This window comes from Bombyx mori, chromosome 10, assembly GCF_030269925.1.
Source record: "Bombyx mori chromosome 10, ASM3026992v2".
In the NCBI taxonomy this organism is placed as follows: domain Eukaryota; kingdom Metazoa; phylum Arthropoda; class Insecta; order Lepidoptera; family Bombycidae; genus Bombyx; species Bombyx mori.
Window position 1 is genome coordinate 7,096,928 of NC_085116.1, and position 21,565 is coordinate 7,118,492.

Consider the following 21,565-nt stretch of genomic DNA (forward strand, 5'->3'; position numbering starts at 1 on the left):
AGTAATCAAATCTCAAAATAATACCTACCATGAAAGGCTATGAAGAAAAAACAAAGTTTTTATTTATTAAACAGTTAATCCATAACGTACCATAATTCTAGTTTCAAAGTTACCAAGGTCATCGTGAATGCGCATGTGCGACTTTCTAAACAGGTGCTTAATAATTTCCAGTTTTTCAACATAATTTTTCCGTTTGTAGACAAATTTAAAATTGTCATCTCCTAAAAGTCACACAGTAAAATAGCCCACGCCCTAAAGTTGTTTATAAAACCAGTAAAAACAGAAATAGAGTTGTTATTCGTCTTTGTCGCCGGCACAGGAGTATAGGTACCTGTGTGTTGGCTCCGGCATCGATCCACATCTTATATACGCCTTTTTACATACATATTTCCTCGCTCTCTATGTGGGGATTCAACCGCGATGCGTCAACTGATGCAAGGCACTTGCACCCCTCCTCGAGCCTCACCCCGCACTCCGTACATCCAACTATAGAATCTCATGCACGACAACTACAACTAAACTTGATAATATTGTTCATTGTTTCTGACCTTAATTATATGAAAAACCTGTAGGTGCATGTTTGGTAATATAAGTCGATCGTCTGTTGTTGTTTGTACTTACTGGTTGCATGAACTTAAATTGTTTAACAACCACTTAACATTAAGTATATTCATCTTCAGTTTAAGATGGTAACGCTTAAAATTAGTTTTAAAATGCGAAAATCTTCATAAATTCAAATACTGCATGTATTTGATGCACCTATATAATATATTGTAGTATTTTTATGATCCTAAATGGTCAAATAAACTCAAGGTCAGTCAGATATGAAGCAAAGAACGGAGCTCATAAGAACGAAAGCTTGAACCTGCTTTGAAACATGAGGTTAAATTATATTCGGATAACGGCTATTCTGCGTTAGAAGCCGAATAGCACGATTAGTTCGTTGTGAAAAAATATTATGGTTGTAGCCACAGAAATAATATCAAGATCATAATATCTTGATGTATTTCTGTGGTTGTAGCAATGCGTGCGGGCTCACACAACAAGTCCCACGTCATGTACTCGATAAAAGGGAAAAATTAAGGAAAATAAACTGATGATACTATTTTCGTCACACGGACGAAAGCAGTCTCCGCTCCTGGCCAGAGAAACACGTTTAGTAATGATCGTTATGCAACACTAAGGGCCTGGCCACAGCTACTGGCGGTGCGTTTTGCGGTGCGTTGCGAGGCGCGGCGGGCGGTGTGACTTGCGGGGGTATGCCACAGCTAGACTAGTTGCGACGGCGGCGGCGTCAGAGGTGCACGTATTTAGAAAGCCCTATCAAATTTCCCTTTCAAAAGTGGCACGATATTACCTTGAAATAAGTGCGTTCTTAGCTGAAGATATTATTCAATCAAGAATAGGAGCGCACCCAGTTAGAAAAAGAGAGAACTTTGCGAATTTCACCCTATTTATTAGGTATTCTATTAGGAATATAAGAACTATCCCGATAAATAGATTATTAATAGATTCAACCTTCACAGAGATTACCAGGTTCAAATCTCAATTTACCATACGTGTTAATTGCTGATAAAGCCTATCCTCTTAAAAATTATTTGATGCGCCCATATCCACCGGGTAGTTTAAATGCGGAACAAATAATTTTTGACAAAATATTATCCCGGGCAAGTGTCACAATTCAGTACGCGTTTGGTATTCTAACTAATAAATTTCGTATTTTTACGAAAAGTGTAAAGGGAAACAAAAAGCCCGCGATATTGATTATAAAGGTTTCGTGCCTTAAAAGAAAGTGATGGAGACAGAGATGCAGATTTTCAGCAGTTTGTTTCCCAGTTTGGAGACTCCAATATTCACAATAGCGTACGCAGATCAAGACGGAATAATCGAGCAACGGTTCAAGCATCTAGAATACGAAATCAATTCAAATTTCAAATTTTATTTCAATAATCCTATCCAAGAGTATCTAGGAAACCATTAGTACCAGAAAATTGTTGTTTTATTTCGTCCCACATTTTTTTTATAACATGCCTATATTTATGATGTGGATGTTTTAACATCCATATTTTTGGTCTACTCAGTATTTCACTAATGAATTGTTCCACATCCATTATATTTTATTAGCTCAACGCGCGGTAAAAACAAAATGATTTGTTTCGGTCGCGCGATGCCTCAATGCGTCCACCGACACCGCCGCGCGCGCCGCTCTGAACTGTGGCCGCCTCCATATTGTCTAGTACATTTGTTTCACTCGCACATCGTGCAGCTCGTCTCCGCCAGATGTCACGCGCCTCTCACCGCTCCTCGCAACGCACCGCAAAACGCACCGCCAGTAGCTGTGGCATACTTCATAGGTTGTCTACCATTTGTTTTCGCCGCTCCCGCTTGCCGCGCCTCACGACGCACCGCAATTCGCACCGCTCTCGGCTGTGGCCAAGGGGTAAGACCTATCTATAACTATGCTTAAGGGTCCGAGAAGTGAATGATATTGAATCCTATATTGTGTTCATAAAATAAAAAAAAGGTATTACTAGAAAATTATTAACATTTTTTCTGTATTTTTTAAATAGAGTTCAGAATTATTTTTTTCGTCAAAGCCGAAGCGGTTCCCAGCCTGTGGCACGCGTACGCGTAGAGGAACAAAAGTAGAAAAACCATGTTGAGTACAGTGATTTATATCTCAGAAGTTGCACTATGATAGGCTATGTAAGCTGCCACATCTAAGACGTTTAAAACAATCAAATTAATATTAAAAACAGTTGTGGTATTTACCACACAAGTGCCTGAAGGAGGCGGGTGCAAATTGCGATAGCATATTTAGTCGGACTAAACTGGAATGACCTCGAGTCCTTATTGATCTGGTGACGGGTCGGCTGTGACGTCACTGTCACGTGACCTCTCCCTTGCTAAAGTCAAGACTAGTCTTGAAAACGGAACGCAGAAAACATATTATTTTATCAGTTACTCGTGGCAGAAACGTTGTAAATCCAAATAAGCTACGTAATTAAAATTAATATAATTGAATTGAACTACTACTAAAGGCTAGAACTATTTGAATAAAAGGCGGAGACTAGTATGATCTACTCACAAAAATCGTATAAATTCATAACTTACCCAGGTGCAACACCTTTTCCGTCATGCCTATGAGTTATGGGCCTAATAATTTCTGTTTCGATGATACCTGTCGAAAAGTAAAATCGATTAGGTACCATTTCAATCAAAGAAACAAGTTATCTATAATTATCTACCAATAAAAATCAGGCAATTAATAAGCTTTAGGGAAAAATACTATTCTGTCAAAGAAAAAACAAAAAGCCCTGTTACCTATTACATAGTTGATGAAATTTCACTTTTAAAACTTGTTGAACAGAAATAACATCATAAAGCAATAAATACGACACATTAATCTGACTGAAATATATTTAATGTGGTGAATTATAAATTATTCAAGTTCAATCGCGGTATCATCGTTGGGTAGTAACTAAAGCAATTTTGAATTGAACATCGCACCTGGGTCAGCAATATTTTGCTTCTCTGTCTGACTAATCGGCAAGCGGAGGCTCAGAATGGGAGCAAAAACGATCAAATGGCACGTACATTCCCGTCTTTAGAAAATAACGGAACGACTCAGGTATAAAACGTGAACAAACCGGGTGCACACAACCGTCGGAAGATTCACTCATTAGTATTAGCAACATTTTGAAGGTCACCTTAAAATACAAGTCGCATGCTTGACGTAACTTGTTAGCATAACAACGTACACTTCATAAAAAAAACACTAGTCGTATGTACATTGTTTTTCAGCATAAACATATTGTTAAATAGAGCTACAAATGATAGAGTATGAAGAGACCATTTTGTTGACGATGTTTTTTTTGACATTACTAATATATCTGTCTCCGCCGGATAAGACTCAGTTTATTGCGAATCGAGAATTCAATTGCTGTTTCCGTTCTACTAGAATAGTTTAGATAGAATGTTCATGATTTACATATTACTGCTCTATTGATTGTTAATAAGATTGTTGTTAAAAGTTTATTGAAACCCGTCACGAGGTCGTATTATTCGCTGACGATACATCCTTATTGTTTAAAATTAAACGACAATTGGAAGATTATGACGATGTGAATGAGGCTATCTCGCGCGTGGTACATTGGTTTAGTGTTAATAATCTGTTATTAAATAACAAAAAACAAAATGTATAAAATTTACCACACCTAATGTTAGACAAGTAGATACTAATATCACTGTAAGTGGAGAGACACTGGAGCTTGTGGATTCGACAGTTTTTCTTGGTATAATAGTTGATTCCAAGCTGCAGTGGGGTCCTCACATATGCAAGTTAGCGAGTAGACTTAGTTCTGCAGCGTTTGCGGTAAAAAAAATACGAACGTATACTAATGAAGATACGGCACGTCTGGTTTATTTCAGTTATTTTCATAGTGTTATGTCCTACGGCATTTTGCTATAGGGCAATGCTGCCGATGTCGAAACGATTTTCATCTTGCAGAAGAGGGCTATTCGTGCTATCTATAATATGCACCCGAGGGAATCCTTGAGGGACAAGTTTAAGGAAATCAAAATTCTAACTTTAGCGTCCCAATACATTTTTGAAAATTTATTGTACGTGCGTAAAAACATTGAAGGATTCCCCAGAGTATGCGATTTGCATAATGTGAACACTAGGATCAAACATAGGCTTGCGTTGCCGGCGGCTCGAATTAAGAAAATAAGCAACTCTTTTAGGGGGCTGGGTGTACAGCTTTTCAACAAGATCCCACGAAACGTTCATCTACTACCTGTTCATAGATTTAAGAAAACTGTCAAGGAACGTTTGTGCAACAAGGCATATTGTAAAGTTAAGGATTATTTACTAGATGGCACTACGTGGGAATGAGACGTTCGCTCCTGGCCTTTTCATTTTCATTTTTTTTTTAATAGTATTTTTTTGACTTCTTTTTTCGTTTACTGTAAATAATCTTATTTATGCAAAAAAAAAAAAAAATTTGAGAAACAACAAAAAAAAGCCCGCTGAGTTTGTTTCGCCGGTTCTTCTCAGGACTGTGGCTTTTTTTGAAACCGGTGGTAGAGTTAACATTTTCATTTATATTTTGACATTCAACAAGTGTGTTATGCTGACATCCAAGTTGAAATAAATGATTTTGAATTTGAATTTGTTAGCAGGATTGCAAAAAAAATTCAACTCTTGTAAACTACGTTGATTTAGATGTTAAAATATTTTATATTTATGTTTAGGGTAAACACTGACATAACTAGACTGATTAAAAAAATCTTTCAATAATTAATAGCTACATATGTATATTACACATAGGCTGAATTTCAATTTCTTTATAATTAAAACCTACATTTTGAATCAATGAGCGAAATTTAATTTTCTTCAAGTAGAAATATATTTGATAGTATAACGTTTAAAAGTGGTATTATTACAAATTATCATGTTTTATTAATGAACATAGCATCGAAATTATGTGTAAAAATGATGTAGCAAATAATAAAAATATCTGAAGAACAGTAGATGTGTAGTAAAAAGTAAAACAAGTGTTCCTTGCTTGACTACACATACAAATCGCTATCCCTATCGCACGCCTGAATTTTCACGTACCTAATAACATTCAATGTGCCCCTTTTTCGTTATTTCACAAATTTCCCTGCCACCAGATTGGAAAGTTTTCTACCAAAATCACAACTCACTGAAAAATCCTTCACATTTAAATGTGTTATATATTATTTTTAAAAATTAACTGAACATCCCAATTGGTATTGGAAAATGGCTTAGCTGTTCTGGACATTTAGTCCTAATCATAGACCCTAATTTCACTTCCAAATACAAAATGTAATCAGAATAGTCGCCATTCGCCATATGTAGTCGGGATGAAAAGGTACAATATTTTCAGAGTAAATGGTTAACAATAGATAAACACGAACATTATGGTGGAATTTCCCGTTGCCACAAAATATTAAGGTCTTTTTTGTTCACGAAAACCGTTAAAAGTTAAAAGGAAGGATGTCAAATGTGTTAGGCTACAATGGGCACTCCAATCTCCAAAAAAAAATCAATTTCTATGGTTTATTGTTAAACAAAGCAGATTGACAATAGATCAATCCATAATAACGTACTTATTATACGTACCTATATATGAGTCGACTATTATCAAAGCCGGCAATGTGACTTTTGGACAATTATTGGTAACTCAGAAAAACGAATTATTGACTTTGTATTCCATTGGCAGTCACAAAACTCTTCTGAACGACATCTTAGATAAATAACAGGTTAAGTATCAACCTTTATTTAATGCAGGTTTTGAACCGTATTCTTTGAAGGAGACGATTATATTCAAATCAATCTGTATTGACATATCAATAACATTTTTTTGTCCAAATGCACAGATTGCCACCTTTGATAATAGACGACTCATATGTTAACAAGACTGTGTAAGTTTACGTAGGTATCTTATTAATATAGTGATTGCAAAGTATTTTTGAGCATTAAAAACAATCACGTTTTATCTGTCCACACCAATTCGACAATTTTCTGATTCTCTTTCGAATCGCGTGTTAGTAGACGATGAATCGATCTACTAGCATTTTCCGAGATCTTCTAAAAAGTCTGCAAAAATTGCCCGCTAGCGTACGTCCGGATTTTGCGGACGAGCAAGAATGTAGGGTACTCATAACCAGGCTAAATTTTCATATACACGGTGTACTTCTATGGGAGAATCCAATTTCTATTTTTTCAAATTTTCACTTAGAATTTACAAAATCTGAATTAAAGCAAATGACCTTGCTTCGATTCTACTGATGTATGACTTTGGGGTGAAAATAAAGGGTGAGCTAACCATATATTATCACAGTCTAAAACAGAACTGCTGGTTAAATACGACGTAAGTACAGAATATATAGTTGCAGTTTAGCTAGATGTGAAAAATATGTTAAATCGTTTTTTTCCTAAAACATATTATGCATATACATTTATTTTACAACATAATGATGCTATTATCAAACAATTAAACTGTTTCTTTGGAATTCCTTTATTCATTCCGTCTTGTGCTGGGTTAATATATCATCAGTTCAGTAGTGCAAACAGCATGATGTTCATAGGCAGGTAGGTAGTAACAATAGTTTAAGCGGGTATGTTTTACATGGTGTGCTAAATAAATAGTAGTGAATTTTTTTTTTGTGTCATTAAGATTGTTTTATGTTATTTTATTATTAAGCTGTTTATAATGAAAGCATTCAATTAAATCGAAGAAGAAACGTTTATTATATCAAGTTGACTAGTTGCTTTGCATGTATGAACCCACACAAGTCAGCATGAACATGCTACATGTGTTGGAAGCAAAGCAATCATGTCATCATGTGTTTTCAAAAGGCACCTATCATTGTTCTAATACAATTTAGATTACCAAATTGTATTTCAAGGCCTGCACATTGATGTTGAGGCATTAGTTGGCGATGGTAATCACTTGATACCAAGTAAATCTTCTCGCCATCTACACAAAAAAGCAAGAATAGGAAGCCTGGCTTAAAAGGCGAAACTAAAATAAAACATTCAAAAAAAAACATCAAAGTTGCACTAATACCCTATAGTTTAACTTATTTCAAAAGTTAACCTAGGAACAAATTTATTTTACATTCATACATGATTCTACAATTCTACTCACATAGTCAAGAAAAAAAATTAATATGTATTAAAGTTGTGTTCAAAGGAAAGCCATATTCACTTATCCATGAAGAGACTGCAAACTGCACTAATTAAAAATCACTACTAACTACTAAGCCCCAGTGAATTAAATTTCTAAAAAGAGAATGAAGTTCTACAGAAAATATGTAAATTTTCTATTTTTTGTTGATAACACACAAACATGAGATTCTGATCTGATGGTGAGCGGTCACAGTAATTCCAAAAACACTGCCTGTCATTGCATACCTGTAAGGATTTCTCAAAGCAAAGTAGGTGAACAAACATTTTTTTAATGAAAATATTACATAATTTCCAACAAAAAAAACTTTTTGGAAACAAGAAAGTCATAAGCACAGTGTTTAGTAGAGAGAGTGCACATTACTACAATTTATTATTGAATTACTGATTTTTAAATTACAATCTACAATTGCTGAAAATTATAATACAATGCTTACTTTATATTTAGGGATGGGGATTTCTTCTCAATGTCAGTCAAGGAAACAGGTTTATCTTAAATACATATCCAACCAGATTAACTTTGTTTGCAATATCCCCATTAAAAATTAATAACTTTAACTTCAATTCTTCTTTATCACACATTATTTAATACATAATAATCCTTTAAAACCATTTTTTGTTACAATAGAAGAAGGCTGATCGAAGTCGGATCGACGCGTTTGAGATGTGGTGCTGGAGGAAAATGCTGCGGATTCCCTGGATGGCGCATCGGACAAACGCATCAATCCTGGAAGAACTAGGCGTCTCCTTAAGACTCTCCACCATTTGCCTACGTAGGATCTTAGAGTTTTTCGGTCACGTTGCGAGAAAAAAGGGTGACAATCTCGAAAGACTTCTCATCACCGGCAAAGTGGAAGGAAAGAGGCCTAGGGGGCGTAGTCCCATGCGCTGGTCCGATCAGATTAAGACCACTTTGGAATCCAGCATCAATGTCGCTATCCACTGCGCGGAGGACAGAAGTGAATGGAAGAACAAAGTCCTGACAAAAGTGCTCAGTAAAGGTCACGACCCTCAGAACTGAGGAATACGACGCACGGAGGAGGTTACAATAATAGTGTAGTAATTTTATTACTAATGGTAAACTCTCACACACTGTAAGCAAGCACAGATGACAAGTCTGCACAAATAGGTATCAACCACCATTGTGCCTATTTATTTTGAGAAACAAATGTACATATCATCAAAGAGTGGGACAGCCATTGTACACCACACCAGGTGTGCAATAAAAAAAACGAATTCTATTAAGTATACGAAAGCTTTCTTGTTTCTTAAGGCAATAGTGATTTAGAGTTTAGCTCCATAAGTATAATCATTTTTATCTCACAGTGTTAATTGTGAAGAAAGCTACACCATAATCTAGGCACAAAATTGGCATTACTAAATAAAAATACTTTTTCCTATGGGTTAGTTATTATAAATATACTTTGACACAAATTTTCGAAATGAGACATAATATAAATGTTTTTGGAACAATATCAATATCTTCATTTCTGTATGCAGTGAATTGGTTAACAGAAAATTCAACTACTTTACAAAATTTTTATTCGACTTAGATCTTTGTTCCAACGATCACAGAGTAAATATTTTGGTAGGTCTAATGTTAAAATAAGTAAGAAGTTGAGTTTTATAATTTCTAACCTCGGACATCAAATTGAAGAAACTTGTCATGGTACAGTCAAAATATGGATGAAATTTCTCCTTAAGAACAGTCCCATTTGTGGTCAAATTTTAAGATAAAATCACATATCACTTCACTTGAATGTATCACAATTTTTTTTAGTTTTTCATCAGCAGAGTACGAAAATGGCGACGAAATATATTTAAATTGTCAGTGTTTTCCTATTTCCCACGAATTTTCTTTAAACTACAAAATTGTAGGCCTCTACTACAAAAACTACTATTCACCAAATATCACAACAGACCAAAATAAAGAAAAATTGAATGTGAACAAAATATAAACACTGAAAGTAGAAAAAAGTTTGTGAAATTTTACTTTTTTGCCGAAATTACAACCACAGATTATAGTATAATTGACAATACAGTCACTGTACTGCTATTCAACTAATTCAACTGACTGTATTAACGTGATCTATTGCTCAAAACTTTTGGCAGTAGTACGAAGATCAGACGTAATACTAGGGAATTATTTTGTTTATTCAATGCTTGCTCACTTAAAATATGTACGATAGGTAATGATGATTTATTAGCCTTTGGTTTCTGTAAGTAGAAAAATGTGGAGAATGAAAAAGAATGAAAATAGCTTGACAGGGCTTTTAAAATCCATTAAAGTCTATATTTCCACAATTTTTATTCAAAAAAAGTTTCCTTTCATTCCAATTATATCACTTCATTTCCGTTTTCGCTCAAAGGTCATCAATTTGGCAAAAAAAAAATTAGTAATTTTTGAGATGAAGGTGACTTATGAGATTTAAATTTATATCACTTAGGTTTCAAATAAGAAATGTTGCTGTTTAAGCCCCATTTCCTTTGGCAGTACAAATCAGACAAATCTACAAAAAAACGTTTAGGAGAGATATGAGAAAATTAAACAGTTGCTGGATGAGGCTTCCCAAAAGGTCCACTAATATCTTATAAATTTCTATCCTTTTAGGAAAAAGTTTTGCATTTCATGCAGCACATAACAGTATGTTGTTGTCTCATCTTTTCTTGTTTATTTCCATTTCTTAAGATAAATTCTGTGCCGTAATGAATTTAATTTTAATCCATATCCATATCAATTTTATTTTATCAGTCACGATTACGGTGGATTTGTTGTCTCATTTATTTTTTATTTTTGTTACAAAATGTTTGCCTTATTAAGGTATGATCTTTATGTCTGTCCCCTTGACAAAAAAACTGATTTAAACACCTATTTGTGTGTGGGGTGAGAATTTTGTTTGTTTGTTGCTCCTGTAGCTATCAGTCACTGGTACCCATGAACTCCTATCTACCTCATAAATATCACAGGAAGTCGTAACCAAGTTCAAGTCGTACCCAGCCAGGTATCATAATATGGTGCTTAATTCTGCTCAGCTGCATAACATTAATTTTTATTAAAATGATTATTAACTAGGTTCTGGTTTTCAACGACTGTGTGACATTACAAGTTTATTAATATAAATATGGCTGGCTAAAGTGATAATAATATGGTAAAGTGAGGCGGATCAGTATAAAGTGGCATTATCTTACTTTCAAGTTTTATTGTATATTTTTTCTATATGTAAGACGATCCGCCAGCAAGTAATTAAATTAGCCACGTTAGCTATAACTACGTTTTTAAGGTTTTTAAGGGGCGGGAGTACGTTTGAAAACCTAGTGTTGCAAAAACCAGGGCATATTATTACAAACTGAAAATAATAAAAGAGATATAATAGTAAAAGTAGTTTTAATTATGTTAAATTAAAAAGCCTACCTACCGATGGCCTGATACAGAAACCTTCACTAGAGGACCTACATTATATGTACCAAATTTCATCACAATCGGATAACGGTTAAAGGATTGAGGTACGCACGGAGGACGAACATAGAAGCAAGCATTTATTTCAAATGAAATAAATTATGTTTCGATAAATTAGTTCATAATATAAATTATATTATGGAACGTTATGTTAAGCATTATGGAATATTTCGTTAAAAGTCCGTTTACGAAGGCTCCTAGTGGTTGTAGGTGTAGTATCAGCCAGTGACAGCGTCTACAGTAGTCTACACTTACGGGATAGGCAGTGAATAGCGTCTACCCAAATTATAGTCTGTGATAGAGAGACTGTAAACCATAGAGTTAGTGTATTTATTAACTCCCTGCTGTAAACCCACAAAAACTAAACTTTATTAAACTATGTAAAATGAACATAATAATTTTTTAATAGTTCTTAATTCACGCTAAATACAACTTGCGTAGGTAATGATAGCGTTGCTTAGTTAAACATCGAGTTATGGACGTGGTTATGTTGATATGTCCCCAAGATTGGAATGAAATTGTCAGAAATTGAGGATTTGGAGGAATTACCAATTCGATCATTCAAGCATAAATTTTAATAATACCGTACACCATTTCTAAATTTTCTTTATGTAAACCATAAGGTGTTTTTTTTATTGAAGGTTTTTTTAGCCGCAAGTATTGATAATTTGGGTACCTAATTATTGGTAAACAGGGCGTTCTGTAAGCTTGTGTAGGTTAGCGTGTAACAATTTTTTTTCCGCAAAGCAGTTCTGTGACCGATGTCAGATTTGTTTGCGCCTTTCAAATATTCAAAATATTTTTAATGACGTTTGTCCTAAGCGGACAGGCATGATGCGGATTGCAAAATAGTTTTGCACTTTGATTTCTATCTTTATGTAAAAATTACAAACTTTAAATACAAAAAATATAATTAAAATAAATATGTCACAACACTACAGTTCAGAATTCAACCTCATATCATAGGGCATGATGACTTCAAAGGGGAATATAAGTATGAGGATAGGAGAAAAAACGGCTGTATATGGCTACTTAGGGCTATTCATAAGGTCCACAAAAACCTCTGTTTTATTTTAATTAAAAAGGACAGGTTGCCATTTATTTAAAAAAAAATTTTATTTCATTGTCGACTGATTAGGACTATCTGTATTTTATAAATTATTGTATAATCTGTGATAAGGGCAAAGTGGGTGTATTTCCAAATATATTAAGTGTTTAATCTATGTGTATTTCGGTCTGAAAGGAATATTATTTACATTGCCAAGCTTTCAAATGTAACATAACATGTGTATTATAGTGGAATGATTTGAGAATAATGTATAGTTAATAGGTTTTTGAAACAAGCAAGGTCTCAATAATGTCTGCAGTGGGCGAACCTGTGCTTAATATAATTGTTGTAGGCTTTCATCACAAGAAGGGATGTCAGGTAAGCAGTTCATCAAATCAATACATTAAGCCCTTTAAATTAAAAAAGACATATCCAATTACAACATGTTTTATGAGATAGTCATTACACTGTCCGAAATAGAATTATCTTTAATAATTAAAATCATACGTATCGCAGTCACCGTGACGACACGTCATTGAAATATGTATTGTTTTTAGATGAATCAGGTACAACATTTAAGATTATGTTTCATTATTTTGAAACTTTATTATATTATATTCTAAACTTGTCTTTCTTTTGTTCAGGTGGAACATTGTTATCCTGAGGTTATACCTGGTCATCCGAATGAGCTACCAGCAAGTTGGCGACATTTGCCTGCTCTAGCTTTGCCTGATGGCTCTCACAATTACCATTCGGACACAATATTTTTTAATTTACCCGGACTCACAGAACCTGCTCACACTGTATATGGAATTTCATGTTTTAGACAAATCCCTATTGAGGTTAGTTTATATAAATACATCAAACAAATGCTTAAATATTTTGTAAAGTATAGTGTGAAATAATCATTTTATGCAGATATAAACTCGGATAGGATAAAAGCAATGAATTCCTCTACCTTATAGAACAACTCAAAAACTATCAATAAAGCAATTTAAGAACAATTTTACCCTTAATTTGTTTAGAATATGTTATAGTAATTAATTACTTATAATAAATGTAATTCATATAACAACTGGCTAAGGATTTTTTTATTCTGTTAGCTGCAAATTTTTGAAGAAAATCAAAAGTGTTTGACTTAGATTTAATGGTGTGATTGTTAGATTACTTATATATTTAAATACCAAAGTCAAATATCAAACAAAACTGCTCCAGCTTTGAGGTTTCAGTGTTGGACCCCATAAATGGACTGTTTTTATTGACAACATTTATCCCCCTTAAAGTTTTGCTATTTCTTTTATTACTAAATTTCGAAGTCATTATGGCCTAAAGAGTGATGATACTGTGCAGGTTTTTGAATCACAAGCAGGTACTAATTTTTCACTGTTTCACACTGTTGATGTTTATGGGCTTCAGTAACCACTTAATGCCAGGTGGACCATGAGATTGTTTATTTATTTTATAAAAAAAGTTCAAATTTATTTATAATAATGAATAATAACAGTAACATATATTTTTATAAATATCATGTTGATCATCACTTCTGTGACATCTCATACCAGTAGCAATGTAGTTAGCTATTTGTTTCTGGTAGGCAGCGGCTTGGCTCTGCCCCTGGCATTGCTGAAGTCCATGGGCGACGGTAACCACTCACCATCAGGTGGGCCGTATGCCCGTCTGCCTATAAAGGCAATAAAAAAAAAAAAGTTAATTTTAATCGCTAAGAACAGATGAGGCTCAGAAAGTGTTTTGGTGGTCTTTATCTTTACCAACTCTACATATATATATATTTCTTTTCAAATTTATTTACTGAATTACTATTTTTTTATAAATATAATATAAATCGTTTTTTAGTGCCTTCAAAGATATAAAAGAGCATAATACCGACCTAATGGTGATTGGACACAGTTGTTCATAGCTGATGTTGGTAATGCCAAGTGCACAGCAAGCTGCTGCATACTGCTGGAGTACTAATTCTACTTTGTATTTTTTTTTGGGAATTGTGATCCCACTAAATCTATGTAGTAGAAAAGGAAACTTTTAACAACAAAAAAAAAACTTGGGTTAATTTAACTAATTATGGATTTTTTTACAGCAAGTGACTCAAAAGACAGAGGATATGACTAGAAGTTCAGTACAAAAGAGTGTTTGTGTAATATGTCGAGCTCCATTATTCGGTCGGCTTGCCGTGAAGATGGAGCTGGTAGTGAGGGCATGGTTTCTACAAGGTGACTTTTCACAGACAACACTCCTTGAAGATGCATACAAACATTTAAATAGTTGTCCTATTCAAACAGATCAAATTCTTGAAGGTAAGTTTTCTAATAAACTCAATCATATCTTTTGAATGGGTTTGTGTTTTCACCATCATTTCATTTATAGTCCACAGTGATGTGGGGACAGTTCGATTTCTTTCAAATTTGAAATTGAAATTCATTTATTGCCCACAATTGCCAATTGCCACATATTGACAAGTATACCAGATGGTGGGTGGTTACCGTCGCCCATAGACTTCAGCAATGCCAGGGGCAGAGCCAAGCCGCTGTCTACCGTTAAGTACTCTCCACAAGCCACGCTTGAACAAAGATGTGATAGCGCTCAGAATACACCTGCAAACCAAATACAATTTCAAATTATGTACTAAAATGTATAAAACTGTTATTTTTTTGTTTTTTTTATTTTGTTTTTTTGTTTTACAGGTTTATCAGTACAGCGATTGGTTGAAAACTGGAGGCACAAAGCATTGTTGTTATTTAAACTTCTGTTAATAAAACGTAAGGTTCTAATTTATGGATCACCAGCTGGCCCATTGTCAACTGTATTACTTACACTTGTGTCATTGCTTCCAAAATGTATAGAGAGTGGCCTTTCAAAAGCTGCAAATGTAGTGTAAGTATCAGAAGTTTTATTAATTTAATTTGATTCCTTGATGCATTTTTAATAGTCATGTTTTCAACTTTCTTCTTTTTCTTTATGTACATATACCGTAAGTTATATAAATTGTGCACAGTAACTGCATAGTATCTATCACTAATACTCAATTGCGTTTTGAGTGTATCTGCAATGTGTGCAGCTGTATGAGTATGTGGATGCATGGTGTTGTTGATGAGTGGGTTTGTGTATATTGTGTGTGTGGGCTTGTAGATGCATGGTGATGTTGATGAGTGGGTTTGTGTATATTGTGTTCGTGGAAAGAGAAAATTTCTCAGATTTAAATTGTTTTACTACAACAGGGTGTTAAATGAATTGGTTCATGCATATTAAACACAATGACATACTTATATAATTACTAATTAAATATCATAATTTTAGATTATCAAGACCTTTATCTCCAATACCTATTTTAATAGATAATAAAATAGAAGATGCCATTGATGATAGCTGTGAAATTTTTCCTGAATCACTATTAAATGGTTCAAGTCAAGTAGAGGAATTAACACCTAAAGAATCTGGAAATATTTTGGATGAAAAAGACAGGGTCAGTAGACAAAGTTTTGATGAGGCTATCTTAACAGATGTGACCGATAGACAAGAATTTTCTACCAGAGATAAGTGCCATAGTATTGGTGAAAAATACAAGGTTCAAAAACCTGTGATAGATGCACAGCAAAGTCCCACTATGGCTAGAGACATGAGCGTTGATGGATTACACAGTTTAACTGGTCAAATTGATCAAGAAGAATGTGGATTTCCATTTCCACTGTTTGAAGATGGCTATCTATGTTTACCGTACTTATCATTGCAGTACTTAGACATTTTATCAGATCCTGCTGTTCATGGTTTCGTTGTCGGTGCATCTAATGTATTATTTAAGCAGAAGAGGCAGCTTTTTGATGTACTTGTAGAGTTAAATGAAATGAGAATAGAAACGGCAGATATGTTGCTCAGAAGGCAGTTGGCTCTTGGAACTGAGGATCTCAGATTTGCTGATCACGTTGTTCGTCATGGCGCAACTCAGGGCGATGCATGGATTAGAGATCAATTTGCAAGTTACTTGATATATATGTTAAGGACATCTATTTTGCCAGGTAATTGACTTCTTTTTATAAATTAAATAAAAACCGAGACCTACAGCCTACTCTTTAATTCAAACAAGCTAAATGGTACCTTGTTTCGGGGCTATAAAGGCTCACAATGCGTCCTACAACCAATAATTAGAATATAATATTATTATTCTTATAACACGTTACAAGTCTGCAGACGTATGTAGCTTTAAATCCTGCACTACACCAAAGGGGAAAGGGGGGATTAAAAATCAGCACTGTTTGATGCACCTACTTCACACAAATTACATGTCCGTTAATATTTGTTAAGCACAAAATAAAATTAAATACAAATAATAAGCATTTTGCAGGACTGTGCAGGGCCTAAGTAATCTTTATTTTTCTTTTTCTTAGATGGGTGGACGAGCTCACAGCCCACCTGGTGTCAAGTGGTTACTGGAGCCCATGGACATCCACAACGTAAATGCGCCACCCACCTTGAGATATAAGTTCTAAGGTCTCAAGTTTAGTTACAACGGCTGCCCCACCCTTCAAACTGAAACGCATTACTGCTTCATGACAGAAATAGACAGGGTAGTGGTATCCACCTGTGCGGACTCACAAGAGGTCCTACCACCAGTAATTGCGCAAATTATAATTTTGCGGGTTTCATTTATCAGATGGGAGTGGATGTTATACCCCAGTTGGAGCGTCTATGGAATTGTTTTTAATTAAAAAATTGTTAACAATTACAGAAGGTAGTAGAGAGATAGACATGTTCAATGCTCAATATATGGCTGCTTTTAAGTCTACACCGGGCTACGAAAAGTGGTTGAAGAATACTAATAATGGTGATGTCGAAGCTTTCATGAACCTTATTCCTATGCATCCATTTTCTGGCCAACTCTCTGTAGCTGATATGAAGTTGAAGTTGGCACAGTGAGTATTATTTTATTTTAATTGGATTTACTTAGTGTCGTGTGTAATTAATACACGTGTTAATGAAATGATTTATAAAGTTCTGAGATACAAGCAATACATTTAAACGCTCACAATTAATAATTATGTTATTTCTGAACAGACTTCAATATTGTTTATGTTGATCGGCCATATACATCACTATCTTGTGTATGAGTAAACAAAAAAAAAAGTAAATATTCGACAATAATTATCAAGAATTTTATTTGGCTAGATGTAAAAAAATTTTTAATATTGTCGTAATCGGACAAACTCACTGGGAACTAACTATGTATTAACCAGCTTCTGGTGTCCATAGATGCCACAAAACAAATACCCCCTACCGACTGACTACACGTGAAGTGGATGTCAGAACTGCATTCGATAACCTACTTTTTAAATAAGAACGTAATTGACTCGTGGCAGGCATTGGCACATCGGAGCCGATCACACGAGCTCACGACGCGTCTAAGAGACCGACGTACCGATATCGTACAACGTAGTAGTAACTTTTTTTCAATACAAGGCTGTATTTCGCTTATATTTAAGATGTCACGGAGAAATAGAATCTGAATTAATCAGTGTGCCTAGTGCGAGTTTTTTAACTTTCTCGATAGCGTAATAGTTAATTTACAGCGCCCCTAGCGGCAAACTTACGAACTCCACGCTATCGAGAACGTTAAAAAACTCGTACGAAGCACACAGTAAATAACTATCGTTGATTGTAAATCTGTAACAAAACCGTTTTTGTTAATTGTAAATTAATAGTTTTAAATAAGACTAAAGAATACGCAAAACGAGCCCACTGAGTTTCTTGCCGGTTCTTCTCAGTGGGTCGTGATTACGATCTGGTAGTAGATTCAACTTTTTTTTTCCCTACCTATGCTGATAGCCTTGAGAGGCTATTTCAGCTTCGCCCTAACGTGTGTAGGTGAGCTCACGGGGCTCAAACCGGAGTGTTGCTAACACTGACCCTAGCAAGAACAGTGCTTCGCAGAATCTACCACCGGATCGGAAACGCGACCCACTGAGAAGATCCGGCAAGAAACTTAGTGGGCTGTGTCTATGGGTTAATTCGCTCATCGAGCCTTGATGACGTGCTTTGGGCGACGTCGACTGTTTACCATTCGGTCTACAGGATCGGGTATGGTATTCAACGAAGCACTACTCTTGCTAGAGCAGATATTAATAAAGTCTCCCAGGCTGATCTCGTGAGCTAACTTACACATTCTCCAAAGCTAACATAACCCCTTGAGGTTACTAGCCGTAGGCAGGCAGAATGTATGTATGTATATATACGTATTTTTACGGACGCACTGTGGTTGGCGAAGATTACGTTGCAAGATACCGCTACACAGATAAATAGATACAGGTGAAGATATTAAAAGTGTTTTGAAAATGATTACGTATGTTTCAGTACGATGTCGACGACGGAAGGCGGCAGGAAGGTGACGGCCGCGGTGGCGAGCACGTCCCGCGCGGTGGGCGGCGCGCTCTCGCAGGCGCGCGGCGCCCTCTCGGGCTGGTGGAGTGCGCTAACTGCCCCCCCGCCGCCACCGCCCCCGCCCCCCTCACCGCCGACCTCGCTCACTCCCGACCCGCCCGACGACCCCACAGACGCTACTGACATCACTGTGGTTTGATTCATTCGTTCGAAGATCGCGACCGAGTCGTACGGCGTCACGGAGGGGCCACCTCATCAAAATAATATAAAAATCTGATACGAATCATCGTCTGCACAAAAAATGAAACAGCAGCAATACATAATATCAACCAAAAAGTAATCGATCTGAAGGTTGCCAAAAATGTTATAATAAATATACTCTTGCAGGTAAAGGTAAACTTCAACTTTCAAGCGTATTTTAAGATCGTTATCGTCCCTCTTGAAATATTCGTGAAACACACGCTTGTGGTTCGATCATCGCTCTTTACTTCGTGTGGTACTGTCGCGTAGTTACGCTGTCGGTTAATCGTTCTGCAAATAATTTAATTTCGCTGGAGTGTAGTCGTTTTCGTGAGATTAATTAATGTGTAATCGTGATACTTAATTATGCACTTGTTATTGCACAAAAAAATATTATTATATTATAAGTTATAAATGTTATGCGTGTGAGATCGGAATGTGGTTAAATCTGATTTTTGTGTAACCTTTATTAAATGTGTTTCGTAATTTAGTCTCCCGATCTCCAATAAGGCTGTATTAATTGTGTGTTATTAATTTTATTTATTTTATGCAATCGAAACAATAATAGTGGATGTGCTAATTTTTATTTATTTTATGTAATCTGTTAAATAGATTTATTACTGTCCACATAACCTAATAAATATTCACAATGCGGCCGTTTAATGTTTTCGTGAAAATTCATACATACTGCATCTACCATGTTTGGTGTTAAAAATATTTTACCATAATTCTTACCAATCGAAAGAGCTATGGTTCGAACGCGATTTAAACCCTGTCCCTGTCGCGCCATGCAACTACACTTTGTATACTGTGTGCTTAGTGCGAGATTTTAAACGTTCTCGATAGCGTAAAAGTTAACTCAATTGTGTATGGAGCCGGACCAGCGCCCCTAGCGGCAAACGTAGGAAAACCTTCCAACTCCAAACAAATTTGAGTTAACTTTTACGCTATCGAGAACGTTAAAAAACTCGCACTAAGCACGCAGTACTTGGAACCGCGTTCATCGACCCCCCAGTTATGTTTGAGTCAAGTTGCATGTCCGCAGTACATAATGTCAAAACCAAACTTGTATTAGTAACCTGATATTGTTTTCTAGTAAGATTAGAGTAGTAGTAGTACTTTATTCCGTTGGGGCTTCGGGAACGGGTGCAATATTTCTCGTGCTCAAGAACTGAAGTAATAGTTTTTTTTTCTTAAGAGGGAAGGTACAAATTTTAAACAATACGACTTTACATAAAATAATTGAATAATAGGAACAATAACTGGATATACTCAAAGGAGATTTGTCGATAAACACTTGAATTCTGAAGCCAAGAGTAGTTTTTAAAAAACGGAAAAATGCATTTTATTTTTCGTGACATCGGGAGAGATGTCAAAATGCTCTAATGCATACACTGTTGTTAACAAAACCCATCTTTGAAATATTAATTTCTACTTGATTTGACGACTTAATTTGATGCTGTTGTTTAGAATTGATTAATGCGTCTTAAAATAATGTAATGAAAATATTAAATTGGATAATTCTTCATAACACAAAACTGCTAATTTATTGAAATATGAATGTGCTATTAAAAAGTAATCATCTTAAAAATCTTTAAAACCGGACTTTAAAATCCGGCACAAATTATAGTTTTCGTATCGGTTATTCAATAATTTTTCGGAATTTCGATGCAACAACATCCACAAACAATTTGAATACAAATGAACAGTATGCAAGAGCGTGCTGTCACTCCTCCTGTTCTTCCTTTATCTTCCCCTCCGTCTCAGTTCGATATAAAAAATATCTTAAGAGTTTTGATACAAAAATCGAATGCAGAAAGTCGCCAAATTGCCTAGCTATCCATGGTCGTACGGCTATGAAGCATCGGTGCAGATTGCAAAATCGCTGAAGCTAAAAGTATCGTATTGCACGTCTTGGCCGATATGACGTGTCACCAAGTGCGTTTGTCTGTTCAGACTGAGTATTAAAATTTATTCCTTAGGATTACATACAAAAAAAAAAAAGTGGAACCGTGCTCTCTAATGTTTGTACTCTATTTATACGTATTTGTTATAGATGAGAGAGTAAATACTTAATGTACCTTGCGTTGGTACTTGCCAATTTTCATGCATACACTGCAAAGTTTGGATGTAGTTGTGGATATACAATAAAAATAGTAGAAAATATTACTGTTGTTTAATTTAAAATTTAGATTTTATTTTCTTTCTTTTTCGTATTCCCAAATTTGAGTCGCCTTCCGTTATTTTGCACTTTGCATTATTCAAAAGAAACTCTCCTTACTGCATTATGTCATGAAGCAGTAAAGCTTAAGTAAGCTTTCAGATTGCCTAAATGAGTACTCGGGTGTGTTGCGTTATGCCCCGAAGCTGCCAGAATGTTTTTTAATCTCTTCCACTGTATGCCGAAGAGCATTTCGGAGGTAAACATGCCATCACTAAATTGATGTAATTGTTGAAACAGTTGATGTAATTAATGTAGTCAGAAGATGGTTTCAATAGTGAAGCTCTATCAAAAGATCGTGGCATCATGTAGTCATAGATCATCTCATAAAATTACTTTGATACTGGTGGTAGGACCCATTGTGCACGAGTGGCTACCACCACGTGAAGCAGTAATGCGTTTCGGTTTGAAGGGTGGGACAGTCGCTGTAACTATACTGAGATTTTAAAACTTAATCTCAAGGTGGGTGCGCATTTATGTTGTAGATGTCTATGG

At 35.3% G+C, this 21,565-nt stretch overlaps 3 protein-coding genes across 13 annotated transcripts in view; 2 read left to right on the plus strand and 1 right to left on the minus strand.

Moving 5' to 3' along the window:
- The window catches only part of LOC101742556 (serine/threonine-protein kinase tousled-like 2), a 42,783-nt gene extending 32,895 nt beyond the window's left edge, over positions 1–9,888 (minus strand). For 2 of the 11 annotated variants that reach the window (XM_021350741.3, XM_012694004.4), the window contains exons 1-2: positions 9,359–9,888; positions 3,115–3,181 (exon numbers count right to left, since the gene is read on the minus strand). In XM_021350741.3, the coding sequence (XP_021206416.1) occupies positions 3,115–3,139 (25 nt within the window). In that variant the 5' untranslated portion in view covers positions 3,140–3,181; positions 9,359–9,888. Of the gene's footprint in view, positions 1–3,114; positions 3,182–3,324; positions 3,661–9,358 lie in introns of those variants that run through there. The other 9 variants (XM_062670543.1, XM_062670538.1, XM_062670539.1 and 6 more) reach the window with 8 other exon arrangements.
- LOC134199503 (uncharacterized) lies at positions 1,201–9,120 on the plus strand. Its single transcript, XM_062670554.1, has 2 exons — positions 1,201–2,440; positions 8,349–9,120. The coding sequence occupies exons 1-2, from the start codon at positions 2,147–2,149 to the stop codon at positions 8,739–8,741; spliced, it is 687 nt and encodes a 228-aa protein (XP_062526538.1). The 5' UTR covers positions 1,201–2,146; the 3' UTR covers positions 8,742–9,120.
- Positions 9,889–12,324: 2,436 nt separating the features above from the next.
- Positions 12,325–21,015, plus strand: LOC101741542 (late secretory pathway protein AVL9 homolog). Its single transcript, XM_004930473.5, has 7 exons — positions 12,325–12,603; positions 12,870–13,067; positions 14,321–14,537; positions 14,925–15,114; positions 15,538–16,253; positions 16,964–17,147; positions 18,583–21,015. Exons 1-7 carry the CDS (start codon positions 12,535–12,537, stop codon positions 18,806–18,808), a joined length of 1,800 nt encoding a protein of 599 aa, XP_004930530.2. The 5' UTR covers positions 12,325–12,534; the 3' UTR covers positions 18,809–21,015.
- Positions 21,016–21,565: the final 550 nt, after the last annotated feature.

What these genes read in the sequence shown, in the direction of transcription:
- LOC134199503 (XM_062670554.1), top strand. Translation starts at nt 2,147, where the DNA reads ATGATTTGTTTCGGTCGCGCGATGCCTCAATGCGTCCACCGACACCGC. An exon ending in CTCTCGGCTGTGGCCAAGGG is followed by an intron (nt 2,441 to 8,348) that starts GTAAGACCTATC and finishes TTGTTACAATAG; the next exon opens with AAGAAGGCTGATCGAAGTCG.
- LOC101741542 (XM_004930473.5), top strand. Translation starts at nt 12,535, where the DNA reads ATGTCTGCAGTGGGCGAACCTGTGCTTAATATAATTGTTGTAGGCTTT. An exon ending in TTAGACAAATCCCTATTGAG is followed by an intron (nt 13,068 to 14,320) that starts GTTAGTTTATAT and finishes ATTTTTTTACAG; the next exon opens with CAAGTGACTCAAAAGACAGA. An exon ending in AACAGATCAAATTCTTGAAG is followed by an intron (nt 14,538 to 14,924) that starts GTAAGTTTTCTA and finishes TTTGTTTTACAG; the next exon opens with GTTTATCAGTACAGCGATTG.